Genomic DNA, 15,269 nt, shown 5'->3' with positions numbered 1-15,269 from the left:
TGTTCTATGTCGTCTAAACTTGCTGAGAGGTGACGCATACTTCTAGCCTGAGGCGCAGAAATCTTACCATACACTCTTTTTATAAGGTTAAATTTACTCCTGTCAGTACAAGAGCTAGGAGCTCATCAGGCACTGATTTTCTGCACCCAGAGCAACATTTATGTTAAGTCTCTTGAGACACGTACGCCTAATAAGAGAGAGTCAAAAGAGGCTTCCAGAGAGAAAGGGGGAGGGAGAGAGAAAGAGTTGAGGAGAACAGGAGGAAGATGAGGAAGAAAAATCATCAAAAGTGGCGACTAAAAGAGCTTGGACCTGACCAGCCACGCATTAAATCTTCTGTTTCCATTTCATTTTTAATTAAGATTTATTAAGTTGCACATGTGTAAAATGAAACGATGTGTTCATCCCAAACTGCTACACAAGTGTGATTTTTGAGCAGTGCCCAACCCGCTTTACTCTGCCTCAGCCTGTCTTGACATGAAAAGAATCACATCCTGTGTGAAGTGTGGGAATGACAAAAGGGTGACACACACTCTAAACACCACCACACTGAGAGACACAGAGAGAGTCATGTGGAGCTGATAGGCTTTAATCAGCACTGTGTGAACTAATTTGACAATGATATCGATGGCACAAACACGCATGCAGTTAAAATGTTTAGGTAGGTGAAACAGTTTTTTAAAAAAATAATAATAATTTTTTGACAAAATGTCATCATGATGGAAAAAAAGGTTGATCAGTACATTTTAAAATAGCACATTTATCGTATCTTGAATGATGACAAATGACAAATAATAATGAAGAACTGTTGCATGATAATGACAAAGTGCAACACTGTTGATTTGTGGTTGATCATCAATTTAGTTGCCTTTACTTCTTCATGTTCTTGCAGCCACAACTTGGAGAAAATCAGCAAAGAGTGATCCCATCAGCCAGGCCATTGTCCTCTAGTCAGTGGAATAACCTGACAGTTGATCACAATCACTCAACTGCTGAACTCTGTTTCAGAGCGAGAAATTTGTCCATTTTATGCATTATTTTTTTATTTTTGTTATATAAGTAGAAGATAACAGAATTAATGTTCTCCTTCCTGTACTGGAACAGACTGGAATCTGTCTTGTGACCTTCTGTCATTTTCCTTCTTGCAGTTTTGTGTCCGCAAATGTCCTGTGACAAGACATTGATTGTTGCGCCAAGACATTCTGAACAGACTTGAGTTGACAACAAGGGGGGGGAACAGTGTGGGCACATTTATTTACACCCTGAAACAAACAGAGACTTCTGTTTGTCTCACTGGCACTCAGTTCTTCAGATTGATATAGTCGCCATTTAAAGGTCAACTCTTTAATCTACATTCGTGTAGTTTCTTTGGTGGATTAAACAATTGATCACTCTAATTGAGGATATCGCTAGAATGAGACACCATACTTCATGATGTCACTGTACCCTGTCGTCCTGACCGCAGAAGAAAACATTAAAGAGATGCATGTTTATAACTGTTTTCTTTCCTTTCCTGTTTCATATATGCAGGTCTTGATGCTGCTGTGCTGTCTTGTTCGCAATGAAAATAATAGTTTTCATTTCATGAAGCCTGACCATAGATCAAATTGAGACTGTATAATAGAAATCAACTGTCTTGAAGAAGTCAAAGTATTAAAAAACAAAGTGTATGCCATTTACTGTGTTTATTCTTTACACAGATCTACAGATCTAAGTGGAAAAATGAAAGTGGGGGGAAAAGAACAAATTGGCCGTCTACCATCTTTAAACTAATTGCACCCTTTAGGAAAGGAACAGGATAAAAGACAGTGCAGGCAGACTAAGCTAGATAATCACTGCCAGATGGTTTGCAATGTTCTTTAAACAAGCTGATCATCAGGCTCTTGCTGCATTTATGTTGAAGCTCTTCAACATAAATGGAAGCTACAATGAAACATGATTGTTCACAGGGTTTGTAGGTATTTTTCTCCGAAATACAATGTGCAGTGCAGGGTGTAAAACATGCTGCTCAGCTGTCATTTTCCTGAAACTATCAGGAAGACGGATGAAGACAGACAACTTCCACCAATCCCAGGACAGTTCAGTTCCTATAGACTGATCTACTAGGCAGCAGCACATACATGGTCCCTCAGTGATGAGGTTGGTATTCCAGCATCAGCAAAAACTTTCTGTACCGCAGAGCAACTTAAAAGAAGGAGACAATAAACTGCATGATTGTTTCAGATTACAGTGTTTGCCTTAGGTCATGTGGTGGGAGGGCATTGGACAGAGAATATCATCCCCAAACTACAGCATTTCTGTCTCTATTGCTGTTCCTGTTCTGTCTCTGTCATGCAGTTGAATCAATAGCATATCAGGAAGGACACAGATACTTGTCCACAGAGTCAGCGTTGTGCTGTGTCCTGATAACTGAAACATGTGCTAGATATCAGGTGAACACTATATTCTCTGTCTCTAGCATCTAAAATATATCACAGTCATCATTTGTTTATGTTTTTCCAAGAAAACCTTGTCTGGATGGCAAAGTATCCAATGAGCGAGCGGAGGTTCTGCACCTCGTCAGATTTGTGAGCGTTTACTTTACTGTGGTGAGCGGACTAACATCTCAGAATGTACTTGATGAACCTTGAAGGAGAGGGCCTACAACAACAAAAGACAAGATCAGGTTCCTCCCCCTGCTGCTGCTGATGGTGCTGGTTATTTTATGTGTCTCTGGGCACAATTTGGACACCAGAATAAGGATCAGTAATCATTTGTGTATTGTTGCTGATCATTTCCCTCCTCTATGGCCTCTTTATGGGCCCCGATCATCCAAAAGGTTTTTGCAAACTTCTTGAAACATCATGAAAAGGTCAAAAGAGTTCACATTAATACAGCAGCCAACCCAGTCAACAAATCTGAATCTGCATAAGCTGCAGTATATTATGGGATGCAGTAATGCCAGCATCGAGCAGAGTCTCAAATGAATGTACCAACATCTTGAATCCATGCGATGAAGAAATGCGAATGATAATCAACGTGTTCCTATTAAAGTGGTTGACATTGCTTCAAGTGTCACTACACGTGGCCTGTTCGCTTTGTCCTGCCGAGGCCTGAGTCTAGTTTTAAGGGATGAAAGCACTGAGACCAAATGAAGCAATCTCAAGTCAACATCCATTTATCCATCCATTTTCTAAGCAGCTTATCTTGTTCAGGGCCACGGAGGGCTGAAGCTCACCCCATCACACACAGAGTGAGAGGCCGGGTAAACCGAGGATCACAGTCAGTCACTGTGCTAACACACATCCAAACATGTAATGGCATTTGCCATTCTTTTTAGGAAGGTGACCTTACATTTCACAAAAGACACTTAGCGAGACAAGAGTAACTTTCAATATGGCGCCTCCCGTGTGCAGCAGCTCTCGCTACTTTCTAGCCTTTTTCCTTTTAAACTCTGTATTTTCTACATTTTTTCCTACTTAATTTAGTGTTGTAAATGTCCCCACTGCGGGACAAATAAGGGACTCTCTTATCTTATCTTATCTTGTAATTGTCTGTTAACAGTTTGCATGCTGACAACCCAGAAGTTCTGCAACTGAGGTAGGCCTCGTCCACACGGAAACAGAACTTTCCATGTACGATCTTTTTTCTTTTTGTGCCTAAAAGGTTCTTAGTAATTTACCAGGCCTGTGCATGGTGCTATAAAACTGCAACAGAAATACACCAAAAATTAAGAAAGTATATACGAATTCAAAGTAAACATCACACTGTATACAATCACAGAAACAGTGGCAGAATGAACCAAGCCTGGGGGACAAGAAAATAAAGTTAACTTAAAGCGAATACACCAAACAAACTCCAAGCACAAGAATAAAGGCCCCACTGTTTCAGGAAAAGTCTTAAGCCACATGAAACGCCCAAAATGACAGTAATCGCTGGAGTACAGCAGTGTCTTGGTGCCAGTCCTGTACATGTCACTGTAACACTGGTACACCAAAAAAACAGAGGAGAAGATGTTGAGCATGCGAGAAACTGAGACAAAATGAACCACGGAGGGAAATAAAGGATAGAAAATAAAAGTTATCATAAAGCGAACAGACCAAACAATCTCCAAACACACAAGAGGTTCACGACAACGGCAAGGCAGTGAATGCCAGTGCAAGACAGAGGTGAGACTATGACATAATTGTTTTCCCAAAGTTAGGACAAACAATGTCTACATGAAAATGAAAGGGTGGTGTTTGAAGATTTTCCCACTCTAGGAACTTTCCAAAAAATATCGTTTCAGGCCTCCCAAAATGGACAGCCCCTAAAAAGAGGAGGACAGAGATAGTTTAGAGATAGATTTACATGCATGTTAATAGTCAGATTTTAGTTGGACTAAAACAATAATTGGGTTTCCTTAATGTCATGTAAACACATTAGTCCGGCTAAAATCGAGCTAGTCTTAGTCGGACTAACATATCTGGCTAACATACCAACAGCAACGCTTAGTAAAGCAAAATGGCTGAAAACAGGTTGTAGTATGAGCCCACACAAAACATTATAACCAATGTTATAAAGATTAGAAAAGGGCTTTTTTTTATAACAAATAAGGTGGTTGTAAAGTGGCAATAATAATTGGCTATACCATACGGGCCAGTGTTTTTTTTTTTCATTTGTCTTCATTTTATGGGTCAAATAAGTTGGGCCGGAGGGCAAGTGGGCTACATGATCCACCTGGAGCTTCTTGTCTATGGAAAGCGTATTACAACCAGCTTCCATTGAATGTTGAAGAGGGAAAAAAAATCTTGTAAAAACAGACCCCCTGAAAAAATGATTTCGGGTGAGTGCATTGGGCTTCCGTAGATTCTGGAGCTAATGGAGACGATGCAGTGTCGCTGGCCCTTTAAGAAATGTTTTGACGCTGCACGTGCTTGCCTTATATGGGAACTGCATACAAAAAAGAGAAGAGAAGAACACGGTGACCGGTAGTTACCTCTGCTGCTCCGCTCCGCTCTGCTTCGGGCTGCGCTATAAAAGCCTACTGGAGGAAAAAAAAACAACACTTCTGTGAGACGCTGAGCGGCGCAAGAGCGAGGGGAGCGTTTATCTACCCTTTACAAGTGTTTGTTCTGGACAAGGAATTGTACTTTATGAAAAGAAAGAGTGGATATTCACCCTGTTCGGCAACTGGGTTGGTGAGTTTGGAGCTTTTTTTTGTTAGTTTTTTTGAGTGTTTGTGAGATTTGTGAGTTTCTTTGTTGGAGAAACAAAGAAATGTAGTTTGTCACCGCGTTGCATGTAAAAAAAAAAAGTGTCACATCAGTGCATTGTTACCGGCATAATGTGCTGAGTTTGACTTTAGGCAATTTCACGACTAATTAACAACGGAATCGTTTTTTTGTCTTTGAGGAAATTTCATCCCGACAATGAGTCTCTGTTTACAGACGTTCTTCGTCGATTTTACGCCTCAGAAACAAAGAGGAAGTGCGATGTGCTGAGAGAACGTTACATTTTCACACTAACGCTGCTGTTTGGGTGAAATGTCACGAAATTTGTTGGTGTTTTTTTGCGCTTTTATCGCATATCCTCTTCCACCGTTTGTGAGTCGGACAAAATATCAAGGCCGCTGCAGTTAACACGCGACTTCCGGTGAGGTTTCACAAAATAAAAGTCCCCTTGCTGTGACATGAAGATTATCAGACAAAAACAACATAATTGGAGAAACAGAAATATCGCACATCCAGCTCCCTCTTACACTTTAGTCCAAATTAAGTGAAGTCATTGATGGAATGAAGTAAAGAAGCTCGTATGTAATCCATATGCTCACAGTTTGCTATAAATGCAGTTTACTGCTAAAGGCTCGTTTCCTGTACGTGCTGCTTCGTTGTCACTGCTTGACGCTGCTGTGGCTCAGCGTGGCGAAGCAAGAATGACCGACAGTAACCTTTTTTTCAACGGAACAATGAAACACAAGCGCACACGTTAATCATCCAGACCTAGTAGTTTTTCTGACTCGACATTGTCATCAATTCGCAGTGCAAAGTATGTTTCTATATCACTGTTGGTCATTACAGTTTCTGTTTTCATATTTCTTTTTCTTTTTGTTCGAAGTCTGAACGGGAAAAAGCGCAGTAATGTGTTTTCAGTGTATTTTTATACAGTTGACGACAACATGTACACTGTTTTGCTGTTTTCAGTCGAGATTTGAGGAAACAAGAATGTCCCTTTTTAATGGGGGCAGCGTCTTTTATTTTTCTTCTTGGAAAAAATGACCTTTGTTTTATTTTTGAATAATTTTGAATAAGGTGCTAAGTGTTTGCTGCAAACAAGTGAGACAATGGGATGAGAGGATGATAAATGCCTTAGTGTGACATAACACGTGAGCGAGAATTGATGGTAAACAAGTCGAAAAATTGAACATTTCTGGCATGCGCCACTAGAGGCGCACTGGCTCTGCACCATTTGCTCTGCTGCTGCTGCTCAACACTCACTCAGCAGATAAAACCATCTTATCTCTGCATACGATGCGTTTTCACTTCACTGAAATTCAGCTCTCCTTAAAAACAGATTTTGATCACAGCAAATTATACAGGCGACTCTGACATGTAGGTGCAATATCAGTGCAGACATAAACAACAACAACAACAACAAAATAAGGACAAAATACCCTCAGTGTGTGCCAGCTGTGTCTGAGTGCAAATGAACAGACCACAGTATGGAAATGAGGGGTATTTTCCTCCCCTCTCAAAAACATATGCCATGTAGCAGAATACGTTTGGAAGAAAAGTCAATAAATACTACACTATGTGTAGTACTATATATATATATATATATATATATATATATATATATATATATATATATATATATATACACATATACATATACATATACATAAAGCGTTGTTTGTGACATATTTTAATCGTGTATTTTACACTGTGTCTCACTGCCCTGAGCACTCACTGCCTGCTATTAACCAGCGACTGAGTGAGAAAACAGATGCACCAGAACAAGCCGATTTTGAACATTGGTCACTCTGATGTTTGCTGATTCCAAAGTGTCTGTTGGTTTTTTTTTATTGCGACATATTATACATTCCAGTCAGTGGATTTATTTAAGACATGCAGCAGCAGTGCAGGGTTTTCACTGCTGCCGTGTTTAATGCTAAACACGTCTGTATTATATTTTATCTTGTGTTGACACTTGTGCATTCTTGGCCAGTACACATTGGTAGATGGGGTGGGGGGGAATATTCATTGCCTGTGGGCATGAAGTCTGACAGTTGTTTAATATATCTGCTGTGCAAGTGGAGACTGCTGTTAAATTGGTTAAGTGTGAATACTGTGTCATGTCATAATGATTGCACAGGAAAACATGTTGTGTAAAAGCGTAGTTTAAGTGGGTTAATTATTTAGAGAAGGGCATGTTTGAACATTAGCGTCCTTGACAGTGTTTTGTGATTTCTTTCTCTAGATATTTCTGAGGTTGCTTTTTAAACTTAAACTTACAAAAGAGAAAAAGGGAAGATATCCTTTTTTAATGTTAAGTGATTTATGAATATGAGAAAACATGTTATGGAAGCTGCAACTTTTTGGATTTAGATAACAATATCTACAATATTAATGCTGCAGGCCATAATGCATTTAACTCTGCTTTAAGGGTGTCAGTTTTGACTGTCTAAAAACAGGATTAAAAAGTCAATGGGATTAGTCCATGTTTTTGATTTGAAGGGTTTCTTTCGTTACACTCGGTTACAACACCATCTCAACATTGCAGTTAGTTTATGTCGACCCTGATCTTCTTCCTGGAACCTCTATGGGATGGACTTGGTGGGCCGAGCATGTAAACAAAGAATGTTGCGTTAGACAAGTTTGGACTGAAATTCAAGGACATTTGAATCTGCAAAGAAATACAGGGAAACCAGGTTGGATTCCGAATGAGTCATATGTCACTTCTCACCTCTCTGTTAAAAACGATCTATAAGAAACAAAGGTGTGAAGCTGTGTCTGTTAATCACTGTACGTTGATTAAAGTGGTTTTTAATCAGTGAGCTGATAGATTGAGCAGTGGGTTTAAAGTACTCCTTTTATTTTTGCATTTACATTGAATGCAGCACTGTGTCTTCTGTGTAAGGTGTAAACAAAGGGCGGGGGGTGATTTTATTATGGTGAAATTATTACCAACAATTTCTACCAGAGCAAAATGCCCTACCATCCTCCCAGCTGAACTGTACCGTGACCTTTGAACAGATGAGTCGACATGAGGTTGGCCTCAGACTGCGGGGGTTAGCAGCTCTCCTCAGACATCAGCTGACCACATTCACTGAGAGTTGCTGGACTCGACGCTAGTCTGACAGTTTTCCTTAATAGATGAATTTCAGTTTAGCATATTTTATTCACTTTAATTTGTTTGTGTTGTTTTAAAAAAAAAACAACAAACAGGTAAACCTTGTGACCCTGCTCCATTTCCTTGAAGCAATTGTCATAGTGTTTCATTTAGTTTTTCATTGTTTGCTTTACCTGCCATGTTGTGACACGATCGGCTCAATGTTACATTGCGTGCAGTTGCATGTTCGTGGTGGTGGTTTGCTGATGTGATGCTTTTTCTGTTCAGTTTTCACATCCTTTATGTGAGTCAGAATTTAAGGCTCTTTATTTAAACGTGTCTTGTTCCACACAAACAGTTGGACATTAGATGCTTTGCCTGATGAGTTTATTTATTTTTTATTGACCCACTCTCTCTGTCTTTGTGGATTCACAGTGAGGAGCAGGAGTATTCTCAGTGAGACTGGGAAGACGGCAACATGGCAGTCTCCACTCAGCTGGGTTTACTGCTTTGGAAAAACTTCACCTACCGACGGAGGCAGACTGTAAGTAGTACTGAACGATGGACTTAATGAGCTTGATGAACTCACAGTAAATGACATTGTTTGTTGTATGTTTTTTTAATTCCTTTATTATTTATCATCTTCATGTGTGTTTCTCAGATCACAGGTTTTCTCTTTTTTTCAGTATGTTCAGTATGACATGTTCAGATTGCAAACGCGCTGTTAGATGGGTTGACATTGACTCAGATGATTTTCCCAGTATCACATGACAACTTACAAAGGCATATCTATATTGTAATGGGGGTTTCAGATTAAAATGCATGACTCAAGTCCATATAACCCACAGCAATAGAAATGATGTAATTCTCCATTGAACCATTTGTGCAGTTAATGAGATGGAGCACGAGTTGGTCAAATATGTGATTATCATTATCCAGTTGCTGTTGTGTGCTGGTTGATGCCCACACACCCAAAGTCATGTAAATTAAATTTGGCTCTAAGCTGTGACACAAAACGTCTTTATTTTATTTTTTTTGCAAAGGCTCGCCGCCTGCATACAATTAAATCATTCTTCATCAAGCTGAATCTGTTCCTCAAACTGTCAGTTGTTGTCTACTTCAGTCCAGATATTTCCAACAAAGCGGTACAGTTCATTCTTTCAAGTCTGGAACACAAGTAGCTGAAATAGAACAGACAACTGGAGCCTGCTAAACCCTGTATCTCTCTGTGTCTCACTGTGTCCTTAACCATATACTTGACCCAGACACAGAACTCCAGATTATGTTGTTTTTTTTCCCTTAAACTTAACATCTTAAGCACTAGAGTAGTGGACGACCTTAGATGAGCTTAGAAAGCGCAAAGAAACAACGTGACTAGTTTGAAAAAGCAGTTTGAAGTGTGCCCTCATTTGCTTTTAACACCCGTTTGATCTTCCTTCCTTAGGTCCAGCTGCTGATTGAGATAATCTGGCCTCTGTTCATCTTCTTCATCCTGATCTCTGTCCGAATGTATTACCCACCCTACGAGCAACATGAATGTAAGGAGAAATTAAAAAAAATAGTAAACAATTATATCCCCCAACCATTCACAGTACTGTGCAATAGTCTTACATCTGTTGTTTTAGCAGCATTTCATGTCGAGAAATATCTGCTGTAAATAAGATCTATGATGCCAGGTTTATTCAAGACATACACATGTTTAATGAGTTAAACTCTTTGACAGTTTGCTTATATATATAACCAACTTTCAGTCACATCATTCCAATCCAAATGCCAACGAACACAGAATTTGACAGTCGAAAACAACAAAGGTGGAGACTTTTGCATAATACTGTTATTTTTTTACCCACAAATATGTTTACTTGTATTTTGACTGTCCAATGTTTCGGTTTACTGACATTTAGCAGTCTAATTTTCCTCTTCTATTACATTGTCTCTTTGTAAGTATTTGTCTCTTAATTCCTGGTAACATCAACGTGTTATTGTCACAGCGAGCTCTGTTTGATTTGTCAATATTTGCTTTCTGTGAACATGTGACAGGGCCTTCGGGCCCTGGAAAATACAATATGATTCATCACCAGGGCTGGTTTTACAACTTTTGACCGTACTTCAACTCAAATGGATTATCAGTTGTTGAAAACACACACGAAAAAAGTTAAGGTATTCACTTAAAAGCGAAGGAAAAATTGCCAGTGGTTTCCAGAGAGACATTTTTATTTTCTTATATTCTGATATTGTGAACCCACACACATTTCTTTTTAAACAAAACCATTGCCATGCAATGACAATATCACTGGTCAGCTCAAATCTTGTCAAGCCCGTTAAAGAAGTGTTTAGCCTACTGACCTTCTTGTCTCTTTATAAGCTTATCTATGTATAACAAGTTAACCTCGGCAGTAAAGTGCAACAACACCAGCAGAAATGCCAGCTGATAAAGGTCCAAACGATCAAGCCAAAAAATCGATGATCGAGATCAAGGACCATTTGTAAAGGCGATTCCACCTGATTTCAAGTAACACCTACTAGATCTATTCTATGCTACATTCTTTTTAAGTGCCTGTTTCAATAAAATGACTCTTGATAACTGAGGTGATTATTTGGAAAAATAATCTCAGAATTGCAAAAATGACATTTGTCCTAATATTCCCCTTTTTGAAGGTCCTTTTTATTTATATTTGTATGCTTCATTTCCCAGGCCATTTCCCCAACAAGGCCATGCCCTCAGCTGGCACTCTTCCCTGGGTACAAGGAATCATCTGTAACGCCAACAACCCCTGCTTCCGCAATCCCACCCCCGGAGAGAGTCCCGCAGTAGTGGGAAACTTCAATGACTCCATGTGAGTAATGTGACCTTTATTTAAATTTTCACTAATTTACTATGACATATTAAAAGTATTCACTAAAGGTCCAGCGTGTCAGAATTGGGGGACATCTAAAGGTGAGACTGGAGTAGAATGCAACAAATTAAGGTCTCTACTCCTCACCCCTTTCTTATGGAACTGCATCAGGGAACTACAGTGGTCTTTGCGTACCAGAAAAGATGTTGTTTTCCTTAGCACAGTAAGCCTAAATTTGAAATGCATCTCTGCCTGGATTGTCTGTTTTAGGCTGCCGTACAAACAGAGGCACAAAATGGCAGCTTACGTGAAGCAAGGCTACTGTCTAAAGTACATTTTTGTATGGCTATGAAAACAATTTTTATTGGTTTCTCTGCCAATAAATGTTATACCCAGGACCTTTTTTAAGGCAAAGGAGAAAAACATGTTTGTGTGATGTCTTGTAGTAACATTAATAAATGTGATGAGTGATAATCTGTTTCTCAATCATCAGAATTTCCCGTCTGTTTACCGATGCCAAAAAGATCTTGCTGTACACTCAGAATGATAAGAGCTACGAGGGCTACAAAGGACTGCTGAGGGCCCTCAGGAAGCTGCAGAAGAACACTGCCCGTAAGAACAAACAAAACCTTTTGACGTGTTGTGTTTCATTTAGATTTGTATCCTCTTTTCTTGATAATATGTTTACTCCGAAAAAGCACACCCCTCCCCACATAATGGTACTTAAACTGTGACATGCATCTACGGTCTATTCGCACAAGGTTGTTGATGCCTCGGAGCTTCAAATCAAGCTGTAAAGTTTCCATATTACACATTTTTAGCCTTATTGTTTGTAGAGGTAATTACTCTTTTTAAGTAGTTAACTTAAACTGAGCAATTTGTCTAGGCGACATCTGCAGTGTAGCAGTTGATGTAACTGATGTGACTTCAGAGAGTTATTCAGGGTGTAACCTGCCCTGTTCTTATCACTGCCCGCCGGCTGTGGTGGGCCCATCTCCCCCAAAAGTCTGTGTGAGTAGATGCTTTGCCTCTAATCACATGGTTGTCCAAGTAAAGAACAGGAAAAAAAATCTGTACCACCCTGACAGTCACAGTACAATCACAGCGCAGATCTGGCAGCAAAATGTCTAGATGTCCTGACTAGAATGCTTCTCCTTCCTGTGTATGTGGACAGATGGCAGATGTTTACCACTCAAAGTTCACACTTTTCTGCAAACTCAGTTCCCAGTTTTGCAAACGCATTCAAATTTTATCTCAAATGTAAGTGCTGAGGGGTGCTCAAGCCAGAGAAAGATCATCTTCCTAAAATAACAACTTGTTGATGACTCCACTGTTCTTACCCGGTCAAAGGAACCTGGAAACAGGAAAGAGGACAGCATTGAACTCTGCCATGTGTTTACTTTATTTCTGGAGAAATCACATAAACACATTCACTTTGCTGGGAAAAGATTTTTTAGCTCAGAACAAATCTCCGTTTTTTCCAGAAGTCCTAGAAGTAGTTTGCACAACAGTTCTTGCAAAACATTTATGACCTGGGAGAGCTTACACATGGGAGCAAAATAAAAATGATGTTGTCATATTTAAAAGTAACTGTAAGCATGACTTTGTAAATGCCCAGCTGTGTGATGGCACTCAATCCTGTATCCACTCTTTCTTTTATCCATGTGAGGGAATGCTGTGATGTAGTATGGGGGCAGTCATGGTGCCGGAGCGAATTCTCATTAATGGATGAATAGAAATGCACGCCATCCATCTTGTGTTGATATGACATGCCAAGGCATCGGGAATGCTGCGTTGTTCTTGTGAGACAAGTTGTGGTACATTTGGAAGCTTTTTTGTGACAAAGGATAACACAAGTTGTTTAAGGTATGTGACGATGTTGGGACAGTTGAATTAAAAACAGGGCAGACACCACGAGGAACATGTGTAGACATGTAAGCGTTATTATAGGGAACCAAACCTGAATCGAACTGACTTCACCACAGTGAAAACACCCAAAGCAAACATTATTTTATTTCTTCACTGTGCATTGTAAATAAAGAAACACACTCCAATGCAAATTAGTCAAGGAACACAAGCAACTTCTGCTGACTACACCTAACAAGGTATTGTGTCCTCTGGGTCCCCTGGATGCAATGCACTATGGGATTTGTGACTTTCCACTGGGGCAGTGATTAGACCTTATTAGTGGTCCCCGGTTGTTTGCTCCGGAGACCAAACAAGGCACAGGTGCACAGTTACACATTTACACAGAAACCCACGGGAGCAGAAATGCTGTATGCGTAACACACTCCGCAAACTCAGAGAGCACACGCACCCAGTCACCCAGTCACAGACGCAGCAGAGGAGAGGGACCTGTTCTCTCTCACCACACAGAAAACACACTGTTCTATTTCACTTCCTCCCAAAGGATGCTCAGTTTATTCAGTGCATGGGGTTTCCTGTGTGCGTGTGTGTGTGTGTGTGTGTGCGTGTGTGTGTGTGTGTGTGTGTGTGTGGAAAAGAAATGCACTGGAAGCAACAAGGATAGGGGGGTAAAATATTGGAAAGGAAACTTATTCTGTTCATTTCATTCAACTAAATTTGTAACATGAATTTTATATATCCTAATGTCAATATAAGTTCAGGGCCTCTGAAGAGTTTTCCTTAAAGGTTGAACACTTGGAGGCTTGCTGATGAAAAACCTAATCTAACAGAGCAAAATAGTCCATATATTTACATAACCTATTCATGTCCCAGTTACAGAAGTAGTTTAACATATGAACAAATGTGCTGACTGCAGAGTCAGCACATTTGACTCACCACTAGTTATTTGTCTGCTGGACAAATGTTCTTTTTAAATGTTCACCCCCAACAATGGTAAGAAATAAAGAAGTAGAAATATTCAGTTGTAAACCAAGGGATCAGAACAGTCAGACTCATGCCATCTGGTCTCACCAGGATTTATTTACCATATATTAAACGCATGACATGGATTTCTGATCGTATTTGGATGAAAGCCAAGCAAAAACAAGCAATCATAACATAACGCAGCATTGCAAAGCTGTGAACGGACAGGGCAAAGTTGAACAGAGTAGAATGTAGGTGAAAGGTAAAGGAGGAGAAAACTGGGAAGGAAGTAGGAGTAGCAAGAATCTCTGTGAAAGTTGACTGTCCCAAAGTAACCCCTGACTGGGTACTCGGAGCTAGAAGGAAGAAAAAAACCCAAGAAAAAAAGCAGTGAAGATGGTTTGTGTCTGTAGGGTCAATTGTTTTTTTCCTGTGGGGTCCTTATAGGACTATAAGCTTATAAGTGATCTGAGTTTCTTAACTTAACTTTGTTTTGTTCTCCCTAGGTTTCAAGCTGAAGGAGTTTTTGCGAGATGACGAAACCCTTTCCCACTTCCTGCAGCACAATGCGTCACTTCCTCATCACGCTTCCAAGCAGATCATGGAGGCTAATGTGAATCTGGAGAAGGTGAACCATTATAACTACTTCTTGTCTTTGAATTAAATGCCACTTTTAAGCTTTTGTATGTTAGAAATTAAGTTGTTTTCATGTCATGTATTGATTTAATAGCCCTGAATATGTACCCCAAATGACAACAATCACTAAATTAGTTGAAAAACAAAAAGAGGATTGTTGTCATTTAATATAACAAACCTCCACTGTCACTAGCTGCCCAGTATAACAGTATAATATTGTACTCTACAGCCTCTTTGTTGTGTAATTTTCACATATGAAATAATCACACTGCCGTGGCCTCAGTGCCTGTGTATAAATCCAGGGACCTTGGCTGAACAGTATCTGTCAGGCAAATGGTTTGTGTTTTGACCCAGCTAAGCCCTTAAAACCTGGCAGATAAAATGGCTGGGTGGGTATGTTTGCACCCCACCCCCACCTCCCATTTGTATTTTTTTTGTATTTTTCCCTTCTTTTTTCCCCCCATTTGTCTCTGTCATCTGACTAATTTTTCACTTCTCTTATTCACTTCCCTATTTCTATATTTCCCATGCAAGGGGAACATTCATTTGCTCATTAAACTACCCTGGTCCACCCCAACAACAGCTCCCAGCCCATCACATCATCCCTGCTCTGCAGTTGGATTACCAAAGTCATGTGACTGCCCCCCATTCGCTCCCCCCTCCCCCTCCCTTTCTCCT

General features: G+C 39.9%; 1 protein-coding gene across 1 annotated transcript in view; it reads left to right on the top strand.

The window, feature by feature from the left end:
* The first annotated feature begins 5,015 nt into the window (after window positions 1-5,015).
* The window catches only part of LOC122770720 (phospholipid-transporting ATPase ABCA1-like), a 33,151-nt gene continuing 22,897 nt past the window's right edge, over window positions 5,016-15,269 (top strand). The window contains exons 1-6 of the mRNA XM_044027783.1: window positions 5,016-5,159; window positions 8,725-8,833; window positions 9,734-9,827; window positions 10,985-11,126; window positions 11,620-11,738; window positions 14,462-14,583. Of these exons, the coding sequence (XP_043883718.1) occupies window positions 8,768-8,833; window positions 9,734-9,827; window positions 10,985-11,126; window positions 11,620-11,738; window positions 14,462-14,583 (543 nt within the window). The 5' untranslated portion in view covers window positions 5,016-5,159; window positions 8,725-8,767. The remainder of the gene's footprint in view (window positions 5,160-8,724; window positions 8,834-9,733; window positions 9,828-10,984; window positions 11,127-11,619; window positions 11,739-14,461; window positions 14,584-15,269) is intronic.

This window comes from Solea senegalensis, linkage group LG6 (assembly GCF_019176455.1).
Source record: "Solea senegalensis isolate Sse05_10M linkage group LG6, IFAPA_SoseM_1, whole genome shotgun sequence".
NCBI classification, from domain to species: domain Eukaryota; kingdom Metazoa; phylum Chordata; class Actinopteri; order Pleuronectiformes; family Soleidae; genus Solea; species Solea senegalensis.
Note: the sequence above shows the minus strand (reverse complement) of the source record. Positions and strands in the feature narration are given on the sequence as shown.